The sequence below is a fragment of the Neovison vison genome, chromosome 9 (assembly GCF_020171115.1).
Source record: "Neovison vison isolate M4711 chromosome 9, ASM_NN_V1, whole genome shotgun sequence".
Lineage (NCBI taxonomy): Eukaryota > Metazoa > Chordata > Mammalia > Carnivora > Mustelidae > Neogale > Neogale vison.
In genome coordinates, this window is record NC_058099.1 from 14,888,638 (window position 1) to 14,907,473 (window position 18,836).

The 18,836-nt window shown below is 43.2% G+C and overlaps 1 protein-coding gene across 2 annotated transcripts in view; it reads left to right on the forward strand.

The window, feature by feature from the left end:
• BRINP1 (BMP/retinoic acid inducible neural specific 1) overlaps nucleotides 1–18,836 on the forward strand; it is a 171,107-nt gene that overhangs the window by 110,163 nt on the left and 42,108 nt on the right. For both annotated transcript variants that reach the window (XM_044265033.1, XM_044265032.1), the window contains 2 exons: nucleotides 3,968–4,137; nucleotides 6,989–7,094. In XM_044265033.1, coding sequence (XP_044120968.1) covers nucleotides 3,968–4,137; nucleotides 6,989–7,094 — 276 coding nt within the window. The remainder of the gene's footprint in view (nucleotides 1–3,967; nucleotides 4,138–6,988; nucleotides 7,095–18,836) is intronic.

An 18,836-nucleotide genomic window follows, 5' to 3' on the forward strand; every position in this document is an offset into this window, starting at 1 on the left:
CCCAGGGAACCCCAAATCCGGACGTTCCCCTCCTCCACACAGGAGCAGTATCCCCTCTACACTCACAAGGTGCAGTGCTTGGCTGCCATCTCATCCCCATCCCCTGTGCGTCTGAGTCCCACTTTGTCCCCCTCTGAAAGAGGTGGTGCAGAGAGAGAGAAGCAAATCCCCTGGAGGACAGAGAGATGGAAGAAAGGCCTATGTGGGGTGAAGAGGCAATTTGTAGGAATGCCCAAAAGGGAAAGCAACTCTAAACAGAACATTCTCTTAATAAACAAGAAATTAAGTCTTAATAATGCAGCAAGAAGCCCATTAACCCCTCTTGATCTAAAGCTTGCTTCTGCCAGTTTTTAGTCCAAAGGGAGCTGTGCCTGTTCCACCTTTTCTTCTGTGGGTCCCATGGAGAGCCAGCGCTGGCACTTGGAATATTTATTTCCTCTGCCTCCTGGCTCTTACTTCTAGTATATTCACATATCGAATCATTTGCCCCTCCGCTAGCCATTCAGTTGTCGATCCACCCATGCATCCATTCATCCATGCCACGATAACTGAACATCTCTTCTTCTGACCTAGGTGAGACATCAGGAGCATTACAAACAAATCCATAGAGTCCTTATTCCACCGGCCCACCACCCACCCTCCTGGAATTCATTGTCTAAGTGCACACAGAGTCCTTTCTAAGCCAAATCTATTCAGGTCACTGTGGATTCTGAAGGACGGGAGATCACGTCTTCCCACATTACCAGTGAGACTTCACGGGGAAGTGCAGACATCAGTGTCTTACTCTGAACTCAGGTCTAGGCATGTGGGAACCAAAGGTTAATTTTGATGATGATGAAGCTTCTCATGAGGAGATTTCAGTTAGTGCTTCAAGCAGATGTGTCACTCTGTGAACACTGTAGATTCAGTTGACTTCCATATGTATTCATTCATCCACAAATACTCTGATCATCTGCAAATTCCATGACAGTGGAATAAGGAAGGCCATTTACCTCCTCCCAGACCTCACGGTGATTTTCCTCTAGCCAGGGAGCCGGGCTATTAAGCAAGCAATCACCAGGAAATGTGGGGGGTGAGGCATTGGAGAGAAATGAAAGGCAGGGACCATGTGGTTAGAGCCCTTGATCTAGTTTAAGTAAAGAGTAGGGGATTTCGGGAAGGCTTCCCGGAGGAGGTGCTGTCTTAGGTGACATCGGAGGGAGGAGTAAAAGTTAGCCAGGAAGTGGGGAGGGGGAGAAAGAAAGAAAAGAAGAATCCCCACCATGAGAAAACAGGACACACTTGTGCGGTATTGAGCTTAGCTGGAGAGAGTGGCAAGGGATGCAGCTGGAGGGACCAGAGCATCAGGACCTTGGAGTCCACATTCACAGCAGGAAGGCAGGCACCCTTCTTCCAGCCTACATTCCACTGTCTGTATCCTTCTCCCTTTGCTCTCTGTCTGGTATACGGAAATGGTCCCCTCGCATCCCTGTCTCCCTGTGCCAGCATTGTCCACTAGAAGTATAAGCGTGAGCCACATATGACGTTTTAGATTTTCTCACAACCACATCTTTAAAAGCAAAAAGAAAAAGAAGAATATATTTTATTTAACATAATATATCCCCAACATGGGCATTTCCACTTATAATCAATAGAATACACTTAATGAAGGATTTTATATAATTTTTTATGTTTCCAGATGTTGGAAATCTACCGTGTAGTTTACACCTATGGCACACCTCCATTTGGATAGCCACATATCGAGGGCACGAGAGCCACACTTGATGGGTGGCTCTCGTATAGGACAGCATACTTGTAGTCACTCAGCGACTCTGAAACAGGGACAGTATGTTACTCAATTGTCACCCCAATGCCTGCCAAACTACTCAATGCATGCATGCTGAGCTAAATTGAATTGACTGAATCTCTCTTGGGGTGAGGACATGGTTGGGGAAGCTCACCAGAAAGATGATGACTCCCTGGGTTCTGAAGAGTGTATAGGAGTATGCCAGGTCAAGGACAGAGGAGGAAGGTTAAGAGAAAGTGAGAAAAGTTGGATAGGAATTCAACGGTCAGATAGGAGAGGGACAGAATGGCACTCTAAGCAGAGAGAAGCATTTGAGGCTTGCCCAGGGGAGGAAAATAAGCAAGAATACATCATGGAGACGGAAGGAATGGTTTGGGTGAAACTCATGGAGGGAGATGGCAGTGAACAGACAGACTGGAGGTGGCATGTGTTAAACTGAACAGCAACGGAACAGAATTCTAGAAGCAGTCATGGAGGGACCGGAGGCACAGGAATTAGTCTGTGGGTCAGGGCTGTGCGCCCTGCCTAGGATAATCACTGCACCAGAAAGGAATTTTTTTTTCTTCCTCTTCAACTCAAAAAGTAATCAGCGTTCTAAAGAAATTTCAGTGATCTTAGAGATCAGACTTTTGTCCTCAGAATGTATTGACAGCATTGTTCTCTGATTATCCTATTTTCTTGGGTTGAGTAGACAGAAGGCTAACTCTCATATAAGTGATATTTTACATTAATCAAGTAATGGTCATTGACGTTCCCATGTGTGTGGCAGGCGGGGTTCAGGTACTTTCTGCAGTTGGCTAATGTAATCCCATGACAGCCCTGCCCCCCCCCCAGTTTTCACCTGGAGAAGTGGAAGGGTGGGGAGGGTGAGTGACGGTTCATACAGCTGGTGCAGACCAGGCAGTCCTGCTACACAGACTGCTTTTTACTACGACTCGAAACGAGTTTCATGATGACAGTGAACCGGACCCTGTTGTAGGAACTCGACCAGTACCCATTAATTTATTCTTCTGAATCACTCTGTGGAGTAGGTGCCATTCTTCCCCTAATTTTGTTAACAAATAAACTGAGGAACAGGGAGGTTAAGAAACATCTCAAGTTCACAGGGAATAGAAGGTGAAACCAGACACATAATGGTCATATCTGTTTATTAGGTATTTCCAGATCCCCCTTTCTGAAGTTCTGATGAAACCTCTTATTTCAAATGAAAGGGACCAGAAGGCAGTACTGTTAGTAATCTGTGCACCTATTACAAAGGAAAACGTAATGGAATAAAATATATGAGTCTTTGCATTCACCTCTCGTTCTGTTTCTCCACCCCACCTTCTCCTTCTTCCTCTCTAATCTCCCTTCCTATACCTGACCTTCTTGCCACGTTCTGTCCCTGCCAGATGCAGCTTCCTGTCTGTGCATTGTGCTTGCAGAACCACAGTGCCTGGCTCCTGTAGGTAATGAGAAGATTTATTGATTGAACTAAAAAAACACTGATGTATTAACTATTTACTATCTACTATATCCAGGCACTGGGCTTTGTGCACAGAATAGGGCACTGGTCAGTGTAGATGGTGCCCGACCTCACTCATCTGACAATTGAGTTTTTGCTCTCTTTGAGGCACCCAGTTTTCCCTCTGTCTATCCATATGTGTCTTTAAAGAATGTCTTCTCTTTCCCTATCTCATTGATCTGCCTCTTCAGCCATCCATCCATTCATCTGTCCATGCATCTGTCTGTCTGGGAAGGGATGCAGCAGGAGAAAGAGAGACAGGGGAAGAGGAAAGAAGGAAAGAGTAGGAAAGGGGAGGAACTGGATGCGGAGGAGAAAGCAGGAGGAGGAAAGGAGTATCCAGGGCAAAACCATCATTTTACAGAAGGAGACGCTAAGTCTCAAGGAGAAAAGGTGGGTTATGTTGTAGATGATGTTGGTGAGAACCACGTGGTGGGTTAGAGGTTGAACTTGACTACTGAGAGTCTTTCCATGCCCCTTGTCCTCCTAGGGCTTAGTGCTTAGAGCCGCTTCTAGACGGTTTCTCTTTCACCATGCTCTTGATTTTCAGAAGTAGAAGGGAATTTGGGCAAGATCAGTAGGATGGTCAAGTCTATTGTCAGCAGCCAGACCCTGGAACCTTTCCTCCCACCCCACAGTTCAACAGGCTCCCTGAACTTCTTTCCTTTTCCATGCAGGGGAGGAGGCCTTGACCATGTACATGGACAAAAGTCGCCTTGATAGGAAGTCAGGGAATGCCACCCAAAGTGTTGAAGCTCTGCACCAGCTTGCGTCATCCTACTTTGTCGACCGTGATGGCACCATGAGGAGGCTCCATGAGATCCAGATATCAACTGGAGCAATCAAGGTAGGCTTGAGGGTGGACTGGGTGGAAGGTTCTTAAGACAGCGATACTGCACATGGGTATTCTGAGCCCCGAGGGGTCGATGTGGTCCCTGTCTTCACACCCATGGAGCTGACACGAACCGTGCCCCCTGCCAGCCGCTCTGACTGAGGTGGTCAGAGGCCCTGTAAGATCATGAACACTGCCATCAGGGTGACCACGTGTATTGCTGCAGTAGCCCTGGCTATGGTCGTGGCATAATCGTCAACAATCCTCTCATTGATTTTTAGGCTCCCTTTCTAGGTTAAAAAAACAAACAAACAAACAAACAAAAAAACAAACAAACCCTGAGGCTATGGTGGGTAAATGATTTTTGCAAGGATCTAGATCTAGCAAGAGGCAGATCACTGATGCTTAGATGAGTAATTTGTTAAACCCTTGTGTTTTCCATCCCATTTCTCACCGCCCCCCATTTTACAGATGGGGAAACTGAGGTCCAAGAGCTAAAAACTTTTTTTTTTTTTTTTCTGTTCAGGCCTAGACAGCTACAGTACCCTAACAGGGACCAGAATTCTACTCGCTGGATTAGGCATCAGCTATTTCTGTAATAGAATTTCAGGCTTTGTAGGTCATATGGTCAAGGTTGCCACAACTCAACTCTGCAGCCGTAACACAAAAATCAGCCATGAACCGTGTGCAAACAAGCGGGTATGACTGTGTGCCAATTATTATTTACAAATGAGGGCTCTCCCGGGCTGACCCATACTCCTCTGCACCAACACTATCCAGTATACCCTTCCAAGACGGTGGACGTGCCCCATATCTGTGGCCAAGACAGTGGCCATTAGTCACACAGGGTTAGGGAGCCCTTGATATGTGGCTACTGAGGACCTAAGTTTTTAAGTTTATTTCCTCTTAATTAATTTTCATTTAAACAGACACATTGAGTCGAGCAGCTCTAGACTTTTGATTCAGTGCCTCAGAGCAGAGACACTTAAAAAAAAAAAAGGTTCTATTTTAAATGCAATAAATTCAGGGATTACCTTTCTAAAGAGAACGAGGGAGGAATTTTTGATAAAAAGGATTAGTTCTTCTCAGGGTTTCAGTGCAGATTTTTTGCATCTCACATTTTCTGAAACCCGATTATACCTGCATTCTACTCCTCAATCTTCGATCTAATTTCTTCTGAATTAAGTACAGACCTACCCTTATAGTAAGACTTTCAAAAATATCTCTAGGGAAAAAGTGTGTGTGTGGCCGGGGGTGGGGGGGGCGGTAAGGCCGGGTGATTGAGGGAGACACAGGCAGAGGTGTTAGAAATTGACCAAGAGAAGGGAGTGAGTTACTGAGGAGGGAAGTAGGAAAGAGAGAAATAAATCAGATCGACAAACAAAGAGCCAGCTTATCCAAGAAGAATCGCCTCTATTGGGGGGGATTATGTTGTTAGGGAACTCACCACAGAGAGACAGATCTTTATGAAGCCATCAGTGTCGGAGTGAAGCAAAGGCCTGGTTTTCATTATCACCAAATGGTTCTCTACCCTCCCACCCCCTACCCCGGATGGGATGTGGAATTGAGATATTGAAGCTCTGTCAGAAGATAATCTTCTTTTGTGCACCCTGGAAGTGCAGCCTGCCTCCTTACAAGGAATTTCTCAGAGAAATAGCACAGAGACCACTCAAGAAGCCATTTTTAGATCACCACTGTCTTCCATCCTCAGTCTGGGACTTGGATTTTTCTTGCCATTTCTTGACACTACAGCAAGACCCAGCTGGCCAGAATTGTCCTACTGCCAGCTGTGTTTAAGACTAGCCGCTGACCGGAGTGAGGAAGTTCTGCCTGTAGCTTTCTTTCCCAGGATCTCCTTAGCGAAATGAATTATAGTTTTGAGTCTCGTTCAATAACAACTATGTTAAGATAATAGGCCAAAAAAGAATATATTGCTTAAAAACCAACACCTAATAATCCTCCTTCTATATACTGTTTCTGAAGTGCTGACCACTCCCCAAATAGGATCTCTTTACCTACTGAGGTGGGTAAGAGGATTCTGTAGAGGGGAAGTTGAAGCTGAGGAGGGGAAAGTTACTGATGCAATGTTTCCCAGCCGGAGGAGGGCACAACTGGCATTGGGAGAGTGCTGAGTCCTGTGGCCGTCTTACAGGCCACGCAAGAACCGATGCTGTGCCTTCCCAGTGGGAAGCAGACCTCAAAAGTACCCGATCATCGTGTTAAGTCATGGAAAGTCAAGGTGAAAGGGATGAGAAACCTCTTTTCATCCTAAACCATGCTTACTTCAAGGTTATGAAACGTCTTTTAGAAAATGGGGATAACGTCATTGTTCTTACCTAATTATGCGTATGTATCCATGACCCATTCTAGAGGTTTGGGGTAATATAGTGCCCGTGGTTGAACATAAGCCACGTGTCAGGCACATCCGCCCATCATGCCTCGTTGCCCAACTTTCCTGGAAAGGATTTACTAGCCTTGGGTCACAGAAGTTTAGAGAAGTTGAGTGACTTCCTGAGGTCGCACAGCAAGTTCACAGCCCCCTTAGCATTTAACACGGATTCTCCCGATTTCAAGGCACGTGCTTTTTGAAATATGCTGTAGTGCTTCAGTGTATTAATTCACATCATACTTAAAGTGACCTTGTGACATGAGAGCCAGGGGATGGCTCCAGTCTATGAACTTGATTGCTGTGCTTCCCTGACGTCCGTTTGGTGATAGCCCAGGTGTGGCCTTGGCTATGGCAAGGTGCCATTGGCTCAGACCACGACACTCTCTGCCAGCTCTGCTCCACTGAGGGCTGACTCTGCTGGGCTCTGTCTGACAAGGGCACCTGTCTCACACCTGTCCCCCTCATTGTCCACTGCAGGTCACAGAGACACGCACCGGGCCTCTGGGCTGTAACAGCTATGACAATCTGGACTCTGTGAGTTCCGTCCTTCTGCAAAGCACGGAGAGCAAACTGCACCTTCAAGGTAGGATGCCCGTGGAAACTGGGGACCAGAGAGCGTAGAGGGGAAGGAGACACTGGGGATTCTGAGGAGGCACGATGTGGAGGGAGAATGGAGAAGAAGAAGAAAGACAGAGAAACCGATAAAAACGAAGAATATGGAAATGAAGACAGGATATGATGCCTTTTTAAAATTTTAACATATACAGGACATTAAATTCATGGTTATTAATTAGTTTTCAGATATAAAGTATGAAAATGTGAGCTTTATCTGATTATTTTGATGAAAATGTCTAAACAGTGTTATTTATAGATGCTCCAGACCTAATATATATTAAAGTTTCATATCTTACCGTCAGAATTTCCTATATTATTGTGTTTGATTTTCAATGTATTTTGGCAGGTGTTATTTGAATTCTAAGAACTATGGAGCATTTTATAGCATTGTTGGTTCTGCAGAATCTTCTTTCTCCTTATTTGGTAATCATCTGTGGTCTTTAATATATTTATACACACATATATGTGTGTGTGTGTGTGTGTGTTTAGAGTTTACAAATGAGAACACTCAGTGCTGGCTGGGTGAACAGAGACAGACACTCGAGCACTGCTAGCAGGAATGCAACCATTATGGGATTACTTGGGTGATATATATAAACATGTATTTTTTTTTTAATATCTTTTTTTTCATGTCAGGTCCCTGTTAGGCGCTTCCTATGTACTCATGACCTGAAGGAAAATAAACTCTTTAAAATAGTCATTTTACCCCTATTAATTCATGATAAAGAAGTGAGGAGATATAGGAGAAAACAGACAAGGCTTTGAGTACAGAAAGTGTTATTTTAAAAAGCATAAATTATAATAGCAGCAAAAATGTAAAGATCTGAATTTCCCACATGAGGGGACTGAGCCAATGAGGTAGCTTCCACACAGTATCATATTAGGCAGGTATGAAAATGTTACGTATAAGAATTTCCAAGAATATATGAAAGCGTTTTGATCTGGTGTTCATTTAAAAATGGGTAGTTTCTAACCGAATATATGGCAGGATCTTAACAATGCGAAAGGATAAGGGAAAATAATATTGCAAGGGAAGATGCGGAGATGTTCAAAGAGGTTACCTTTGGATGGTGAGGTCGTAGATGATCTATTTTGGGCTTCAAGTTCTTTTTCTAACTTTTCTACAATGATCATTTATTAACTTTATAGTTAGAAAAAGAAATGGCATGCTTTAACTTTGAGCAGACTAAAAACGTGACCTTCTAGAAAGGTATCTGATAAAGGTGATTCTGAATGTCAGTGGGAGGAAAGTGCAGTTGAGATTGGCAGGTGGAGCTAAGCAGAGCCTAATATGACTTTTATATTCTAGTTCCTTGGCAACCCTTTGATTCATGCTCCTGTTACAGAAGATGCTCGGAAACCGGCGCAGGGAGGGCTTGGTAGTGTCACTTGGGAGCACTGAACGAAAACCCCTCCAGGAATTTTAGGCCAAGAAAGAGGCTTAGTGTTCAAAGAAAACACAACACAACCAAAAACCTCAAACACACAAGAAATAACCCTGTCCCCTTTAGTGGAGAAAAGAGTGGACAGTGGGTTTGGTAATAGCCTAATAAGAAAGTAGAGAAGAAAGACCAATCTGCCTTGGGCATGCCAAGATTTTCAACTTACCAGTTCCTTGTGCTACCTGCGGCGACCTTGTGAAGTGAGAGCAGCCTTTGAGTCCGCAAGTTTGGCTTCCGCTTGCACTTGACAACCCCACTGTGCATGTTGGCAGTGGAGAGACCTGTGAATTACAATCGGAGTAAATTTAGAAGGGATTAACATGATGTTCCCAGGAGGTTATTAAGATCTTAGGGACTTCTAGAGGCTGATTAGCCATGAAACTAATGAAGCTCAAGGTTCAGGGCTTCCCTACCTTCTGTGTCCCCAACTTTTTTCATTCTAAATATTTACTTCCACAATTTATTTTGAGTTCCTTGTCTCAATAAACAATTATGGTAGAAGCCTCGGTCTTCCAAAACCCAGGTCCACCATTGGTTACATTATTAGAGGTATGTCACCCACCCAAAAGGGGGTGATATCCTTTTCCTCTTCTAGATTGTTCCGAGGCCACCTGGAGAATTGGGTCCAAGTCTGGGCATCTAAATGCAAGAGGGGGACTAAGAAGTTGCAGTGTTCCTGAAGAAGGCTGTTGTATGATGAACAGCTCAAGAGAGTTGACTTGGGGCAGTAGGATTTGTCTGCAGATACCCAAGGGCTGTCTTGTAGGAAAGATAGTCAAATTCATTAATGTGGATAAAATGAGCCAAACCTGATATGCTTACAGGAAATGATAAGGATCCCAGCTTTCAACAGGGATGAGATAGATCTCAATTTAAGCTCTGTATAAAAGAGATCTTCCAGTGCACATTCATGCCCAAACCTGCTGAAGTAGGGGGTGACTCTCTGTTAACAGAGAGTTGTAAGTAAATGACATTTGGTAGAAATGGTAGATACTTTTTTTTTTTTAAGATCTTATTTATTTATTTGTTAGAGAGAGAGAGAGCACAAGCAGGAGGAGTGGCAGGCAGAGGGAGAAGCAGGCTCCCTAAGCAGGGAGTCTGATGCTGGGCCTGACCTCAGTACCCATCTGCTCATGACCTGAGCTGAAGGCGGATGCTTAACCCACTGAGCCACCCGGGCGTCCCTGTTACGGAGATTGTTTAATCGTCATTCCATTGGGTTGGGTAATTGAAGTAGATGGTCTTAAATTCCTTTTCATTACTGATTCTAGGGTTTTATAAAGACAGTGAATCACCCAACCTTTATAGAGCCTGACCACATACCAAATCCAATGCTAAATCCTGTGCATGTGCACCAATCAGTTCAACTCAATTCATCAAGTACGTACATATATAGAGATACCTTCAAGGATATCTATATAGACATATTTTTTAAGACTCAATGTTGGCATTGAATTAGGCATAAGAATATAATGCTGAGCAAGACAGACACAGTTTGTGTCCCAAGGAAGTATTCACTCTATCAGAGAAGATGGGCTTAAACAAATAATAATAAGCATAAGGAACTGTAGTGGGGAAAAATCCTGGGGCTTCCTTGTACCAGACAGTATGCAGACTGAAACTACTAGGGAGTCAGAGAAGATGCATAGGATGAAAACTGGAGGATGAAGAAGAGGCAGGGATGTGGATATGGAGGCAGACAGGGTCTTCACAAAGGAGCACAGGAGGAAATGAAAATGTCTCAAGAGTTAAAACAGAGACATTAGTGGTGGGAGAGACCAAACAGTCCTTCAGATTCTGGAAGGCCTCTGCATCACATTAATGACTTGAACACTCATTTGATGGTAATGGGCACCATGGAAGGATTTTTGAAAAGGTTGATATATTTGGAAGATCACGGTGGCTGTCGTGTGGTCAGTTACTTAGACAGGAGTAGACTGGTGGCGGGTGACCAGTGAGATGGGACTATTGCAGCAATCAAGATGAAATGTCACAGATTCAGACCATGAAGGTAGCAGCTGGGGTTAAGAGAAATGGACCAATTTTAGAGTTACTTAGCAGGCATCATGACCAGAATTTAGTGAGAAGACCATGAAGAATTTGGATAATCTGGTGAATGGAGTGTGGGGATGAGACAGAGAGGAAGGGCAGGGAAATACACAAGATTCAAGGTAATATGCAATATAATAGAGATAATAAAAATAATGCATACCTTTATGGAGATTCAGGAAACGGAATAATTCACTCAGACTGGCTAGGTAGAGGAGTCATAGAAAAAAGAAAAGAAAAAAAAAAAACCTGAGAAAAAATAATTAATATTCTCTTGGTGGAAGAGAAAACGAAAAAAAAGCTTCTTAAATATAAGACAGAAAACTATCTCATGGCTTTTTGATCGGCTTGTATTTATTCACTAGGATACAAAAAACACTAAGTACCAAGAAAATGACTGATGCATTGAACCACATTAAAATTAAGAATTTCTGTTTATTAGAGGCTGCTATTCATAGAATAAAATTGCAAACTGCAGAGTAGAAGGAAATATTTGTGATATATGATATATGTGATATATTCTTTCTGACAAAGAACCCTTGTGCAAAATATATAAATAACTCCTAAATCCAACAGGAAAGAGGCAGACAATCCAGTAAGACACGAAAATGGGTAAAAGACATGAACAGGCATTTCACAAACAAGACTATTAAAATGGTAGATAAACATTTGAAAAGGTGGATTAACTTTTCTAGTCCTCAGAAAATGTAAATTAAAGCCACAATTCAGTATTCTGACACAGCTATCAGTCTGCTTCAAATGAAAAGCAATGACAATATCAAGGAGTGACGGTGTGGAAAGGTGGAAATTTAACATGCATTGCTTGTGGGAGATTAAGTACGATCACTTTGGAAAACTCTTTTTGCCTCAATATGTCCTTGTCTTTTGACCCAGAAATTACAGTTCTTGGGAATGTGCCCGACAGAAATGGGACCTCTGTTCACCAAAGGGGTGAATGTTCATAGCAGCTTTATTCAAAATAGCCTCCAAATGGAAAGAGCCCCAGTTGTCCATCAACAAGAAAATGGATGAATCAATTGTTGTACGTTCATATGATAAGCTACAACACAGAAATGGGAAAAAACAAACTATTTTTCTATGCAACAACATAGAAGTATCTCATGAACATAACATTGAGTAAAAGAAACCAGACACAAAAGCTTACATGCTGTGACGATTCCATTTCTATGTGGGTCAAAACAGTAAAAACAAATGCATTGTTTTAGAAACTCAGAGGGCATTAACCCTTGGGGAAGAAAAATAAGAAACTCACAGGAGACGGGAGAGATTTCTGGAGGCCTTTAAAATGTTCCATTTCTTGATCTGGATGGCAGCACATGGATGTGTTTACTTTGTGAAAATTCATAATGCTGTACACACATGATTTATATGTATGCATTTCTGTGTATATAATATGCATCTATTAAACATTTATTTAATAATGTGCCCCATCTTGACATCCTCTGCAAGGAGAAGAAATGAATAAGGCAGAGACATAAAAGAGCAGGAGGTGGTCCAGCCCAGCTAGAAAACAGCTGCACAGACTGAGGGCAGAGGAGTCAGAAATAATAATGGTAATATTTATCTAGCGCTGCCTTAGGTCCTGGGGACTGTGCGAATTTATTTGTATTGTATTTGTATTCATTTGTCGGTTTTTATTTATCTTAACTTATATTTAATTGTATCATAGAATTACATTTATTACCTTTTTAAGCCTCACACCGTTCCTCCGAGGAAGGCGTAAATGAACGTCCCTACTTTGTAGGTGAGGACACGGGTGAGAGAGGTCACTCAGTGAGTGATTGAGCTTGACATTTAACCCTTACACTCTGCCTTCAGAGCTTCTCCTTCTCAAAATGTTGGTGTCCTGTCTTCCTGTTTCCTCTCCTAATTCCTCTGAAGGACTCTGGGAAGGGAGGTTTATTTTGGTGGATCGAGGGTGATGTGAATGGCGCTCTAATGCCATTCACCTCGTGGTGTTTCCTCCGCTGTTGGTGAAACAGGGCAAAGGTAGAAGGAAAGAGGATTGGAGGACACAAGGAATGAGAACGACAGGATCATAGAAATGATCACAAGCTATTAGTAGTCAAAACAGCAACAGCTAAACTGGTAGTAATAACGCTAATGGCATAATGATAACTTCTTATTTTTATACTTCTCTCTCCAAGAAGCCCATTGAGCGTTTTGCCGACATTGTCATGTAATTTAATCTAGCATCCATCTGGTGAGGTATACAGAGAGCAAGAGCTCTGCCTTAGTAGCTCTTTGATGTGGAAAGGGATGCAGAGAGAATATATTGCTGAAATCTAGGATGGTCCATAAATTTATTCATTCATACATTCATTCATTTAGCAATATTTATTGAATATCAATTCCATGTCAGATATTGTTTTAAGAGCTAGATATATAGCCATGAATAAGCTAAGTCTCCATCCTTTTGGAGTTTATATTTAGTGTGTGGGTGATAAACAAGTAAACAAAGAAATATATTTTCTTTACAATCAAAGAGATGGTGAAGGAACAGGTCATGTAGAAATTTGTAGACCATGGAAAAAAGACTTTAGACTTAACTCTGGATGAAATGAGAAGCTGTTGCAAATTCAGGCAGTGGAGTAACCTGACCTGACTTACATTTTAAATGAGTCACTATGACTGCTGTGTGGAAAGACTAGACAGGGCAAGAACACAAAAAAGGAACCCAGTTCAGGGGCTATCATACCACGGTGAGACAAAATGGTGGCTGGGACCACAATAACTGTGATGCGGGTTTTGAGAAGTGATTGCATCGCAGGTACATTTTTAAGTAGTGCTGACATTATTTGGTGGTGGACTGAGAAAGCCTTGGGAGAGAAAGAGAGAAGCAAAGTATGATCCCAAAGTTTGGCCTGAGCAACTGCAGTAATGGAATCCCTCTACCAATACGGTGAAGCCTGTGGGAGAGGTCACCTTTGATGAGACACGAAGAGTAGGGTGAATCAAGTTTGGGAAGTCTATTAGAGATACAAATGCGGATGCTGAGTGGGCATTTGGAAAGTCGGGGTTGGGGAGAGAAGTAGAAATATAAATTCACATAGAGATGTTATTTAAGGATGTGAGATTGGGTGAGAGGACCTTGGAGAAGAGGGTAATAAAAACCAAAAGAGAAAATTCAGTTCCTGAGCCACGGGGAATTTTATATTGAAGTGTTGGGATAATGGGATGATAATGAGGAACAAGAAAAAGAAGCTAAGAAGTGGCTGGGAAGGTGGCTGGGAAGTGATGAGAGCATGGTATCCTGGAAGCCAAGTAAAGAGCGTTCCTCAAATAGGAGATAGTGGTCACATGTGTCCAGTGGTGCTGGGTGGGATGATTAAGATGGGGACTGAGAACCGAGTCATGGATTAAGCAGCTCGGGGGTTTTGGTGAACTTGGCAGGGATCTTCCAATGGAATTATGGTAGTGAAAGCCTGAGTAGAGTGAGTTCAGGAGAGAATGGGAAGAGAGGAAGTGAAGGGGATGTAGAGACAACAGAGGAACAATGCAACAAATGTCACCACAGCAGAAGGCGATGGTGAGTCCGTGAGTTTTCTTCTTTTTTTTTTTTTTTTTTTTTTTAACATAGAAGCCACAAAACTAATATATGCTGATGGGATCCTCAGAAAGGAAAACATTGATTCTCTGAGCAGGAGGGATTCTTTTAGGGTCATAGTAAAGCAGGCAAGAATGAGTAGGGTCTTGTGTATGGCTGGGATTATATACCTCAGAAAAGAGCACCTGGCAGCTTATCCCCCAGGGAAGAGAGGGAAAGGAGAGTTTTTGGGTGCATCCCAGATAGGATGTTGGGGAACACTTTCATGTACTTCTAATTACTTTTTGCAGATAGCAGTTGCATGATTTTTCACATTTTAATGTCTCTGAAATTAGAATGTTCCCTATAACTGATGGTGTGTCATAGTTTAACTGGCAGGGTATTTTTTCTTCATGTCCATCAAACCGTGGTATGTCTTACAATGAACGACACCTTAGACTCACTGGCATGTGATGCTTTTCTTAATGAAACAGGAGCGAGGTCACTAGCCTCGTCTCAGTTTCCAAAGCAGAAAGATGGACAGGAGGGAGGGGAGGCTCTTTAAAAGACGAGAGGGTAGGCAGGGAGGGCTATGGAAGAAGGAACAAGATACCCAGGCATCGTCTTGTCTCTGCTTCTAGATGGGACCACCTGAGCCTGTTGTGCTTTGAGAGTCTTCTCCCCATACCCCGACAATCAAATGGTATATTTTACTTGGTCTCAGGTCATTTTCTCCTCCCCGCTCCTCTTCTACCTTCTTTCTTCGTGTGTGTCTGCTTGAAACCTCAGCTCCTCCCAGGCTAGGCTATCTCCTCTCACTCCGGTACTCCGGCAACGTATTGCAACATTTGCCTGTCTTCTTGTCTTTGTCTTATTCCATCATTCAACACACACTGCTATCTTCACTCCGGGCCTGTAGAATATTTATATTTCATTAATCTTTTTTTTTTTTTATGATTTTGCACTTGTACACATTGTCTCTCCCAATTCCTGGACTTGTACCTCTCCCGGAAAGCTTCTCTTACGCCCTCTGTCCGGGTTGTCAGGCATCCTGCCCATCGTCGTCCCTAGGACCTGTCACACCAGAGTATAATCAGCCTATTACGAATGCGACTCCCCAGTTCAAGAACCAGGTCTTCGCTGGTAGGGACCACCAGTCTGTCTCTAGAGAACTTGATGCATAAACAGTAGTCGGAGGACATTTGTTAAATGAATTTCTGAAGAAAGGCATGAAAAATGAACAGATCAGCTTCTAATGAGCTCAGCTCTCTCTGACCTTGTACACTTCTCCTTGCACGTCATACTGGATTCGGTTCTGCCTAATGACCATTTCCTGAGGGCCCACCATAGGCCAGCCGCTGCGCTAATGTGCACGGGACAGCATTTCTTCAAAAGTGCGTGCACCTTTTCTAGCGGATGTTACATCTTTAAGGCAAGAGTTATGCCCCTTAATCTTCCAAATGCCACCTCCTCCGAAGAGCCTCTTTTAAGACCTCTTCTGTGGCGTGATTTATTTGTTTTTATTCACCTTACCACATATTCGTCTGGGTTTGGGTTTTATCTCCTCCATTAGATTAGATGATAGGCTTCTCTAGAGAAGGGATTTTTGCCTTGCCAGCTCTGCTTTTTGTTCTCTTCGGCAGTGCTATGGACATAGGAACTCTGTACGTATTTGATCAGGTCGGTGTTTTCTTATGATTCGGTGTTTTCTTATGATTGAAAGAAGGGGGGATACTTAGAGAAGAGGAGAGAGAGGAACAAGGAGGGCAGAGGAGAGGAGGGAGGAGTAGAAGAGGAAGAGGGAAAGGGAATTGAGGGAGGAGGAAGAGTGGAAGAGAGTCAAGGAGGGAGGGCAGGGTAAGCAGGAGGAGGGGCTGAGGAAGAGAAGAGTGTACCACCCCTTTCCTCGGTAGCTGGGCATCAGTGAAGGAGTGAAGAGGGTTATTTCCAAACTCATCCCATGACAAGTAGTACAAACGAGGAACAGAGTGAAGACATGTTTAATGGGATGTGTTTTCGAGCTGCTACTCCCTCTTAAGCATTGTGCTTATACCCATTAGCTGATTCAGCCTTCCCACCAACTGAGCAGTAGGCATCATGCTCCCCATTATACAGATGGAGAAATCAAGACTCAGAGAGATAAAATCACTTTCCCAACGTTCTCCTGGCTTTTCGTTCCTTGTCTCCTGGGCTCCAAGGCTTCTTTACTTCTCTAGGGAGCTCGGAGGCAGCACAACACATTCCTAGGTGTGAGGAGAATGGGAATAAGCCCTGCCCAACTCCAATAATAGAAGAGAGGGGGCAGGATGTGATTAGGTCCGTTTTTCATAAAGGCCCCTTTGCCCGCCCTCCTGTCCCCCATCACTCCATGTGTCCTTGGGACCCCAGGGTGGAACGCAGAGGGATTATGGCCAGTGCCTGCTCTAGTCAGCAGCTCTGGGGTGAGTCCTCGGCAGAATTAGCCCAGGTGGTGGCTTGTGATTAGGGCCTTTCTTGTCTGATTATCAGGGCCTGGGCGGCACTGATAGGCACGGGTGTTTCTGCCTTCCCGTGGCTCCGTCTGTAAGGCCTGCTGACTAGAAGAGCAGTGTCTCTGTGACCGAGGGAGTGTCGTCTTCCACCCAGTTGGCTGCATCCAAATACTGGCTTTCCTTCGTGCGCTAAGAAGCGGTCTTCTCAGCCTTGTGGGGAGAACCGGCGTTCCTCTTAAGAAGTGGATTGAAGGGGCGCCTGGGTGGCTCAGTGGGTTAAGCCTCTGCCTGCAGCTCAGGTTATGATCTCAGGGTCCTGGGATCAAGCCCCGCATTGGGCTCTCTGCTCGGCAGGGAGCCTGCTTCCCCCTCTCTCTCTCTCTCTCTCTCTGCCTCTCTGCCTGCTTGTGATCTCTGTCTGTCAAATAAATAAATAAAATCTTTAAAAAAAAAAAAGAAGTGGATTGAAGATATCAATTAAAGACTCAACTGGAACACAAATAGACGGGGGAAAATCCAGAGGGCAGACTTGGTAGTGATGAGACCTTGGACTTGTTAATTCTCTGAGCTTCTCTAGGTCTTCTGATCGGCAAAACAGGAATAAAAACGCCTTTGCTGCAGAGCCGTTGCTCTACATGTAGTTGTAGAAATGTGCAGAAAGCACCTGACTTAAATACCAATTGGTCCGATATAAAATAATCATTGCACTTACGATGCACGCCTTAATTCTCATGTGCCAGGTGAAAAACTCCATTTCTTTATATCAATATCTCATGTAAACCTTAACAAAGACCCATTTTCCAGTTGGAAATTGAGGCTGGCTGAAGTTAAGGAACCATCTTGTGGGTGGCAAAGCAGGGATTTGAACCCAGACCCACTCAATGTCAGTGCTCTTAAAACATATTGTCCTCAACCTGAAACCTATAAATCAGAATCATGATTTCTATTAGAACAAATAGTCCCATAGCCTTTTCTATGTGCTTACAGGCTCTGCTCTTCACTTACAAAAGTCTATGATTTTCCTCGTTACTTGATAACTTGTATACCTTTGTTGGTATGCCATTTCTGTAGCTATTCTCATGTACTCAAAAAGAGCCAGAACCAGGAAAGATCAAATACTCCTGGACCAGAGATTACTGATGCCTTGCAGTATATATACCAATGCAATCTCTGACCTGGGGACATCTGGAATCTTTGTAACTGTAGCCTCACACTTGAACAGAAAGAGGTGGAAATTCTGACAGGATCGAAGCTGGTATTGAGAGAAGATATCAGGACTCATCTCTTAGCATGTGGCGTCTGTACCTTTCAAATAGACTCGTGGCTGAGGACACAGCAGGGAAATGCTGACTGATAAATAGTCAGTGTGGTGAGATGGTCTTTGTCAATAGCCGTGTCCTATTAATTCCATGTTGGTCTCATTGGCAGGGCAGAAACCAAGCGTCATGATGCCCTAAAACTAAATAAACCACCCATGAAAATTAATGCATAGAATCCACATAGATAAGGTATCTGCTTATTTTTTAAGCTTATTAAATCATTTTTTGTCACAATGCATCTTACTCAGAATTAGCCTCTCTTTTATCATTATTGCTATTTTCCAGATACAGTCTACCTTGTCTTATGTACACAATCAGACATACCACTACTAACTTATAATTCACATCCCTGAGAACAGAAACCATACCCTTTTTAATGCATTCATTATTCACTTCTCTTTAATTCAGTGTTTAGCTCATAGTAGGTGCTCAATAAATATTTACTGATTTTAAAGGAATTTGAACTGTCAAATTGATTTATTTAGAATCTCAGTTTTTTTATTGGGGTAATATGTATTACATAAAGTTCAACATCATAACCATTTTAAAGTGCACCATTTATTAGTGGCACGAAGTAGACTCACAATACTGGGCTATGGTCACTACTGGCTAGTTCCAGAACTTTCTTAGCAAATAAAAATTCTGTATCCATTAAGCAATCATTCCTCACCATCCGCCCCCTTCCTTTCAGTGGCAGGCAACCAGTCTGCTTTCTGTCTCTATGGATTTGCCTTTCCTGGATATTTCATATAAATAGAGTAACACAATATGTGGTTTTTTTGGTGTCTGGCTTCTTTTTATTTAGCAAAATGTTTTCGAGGTTCATCCATATTGTAGCATGTATCAGTACTTTGTTCTTTTATGGCTGAATTAATATTTGAT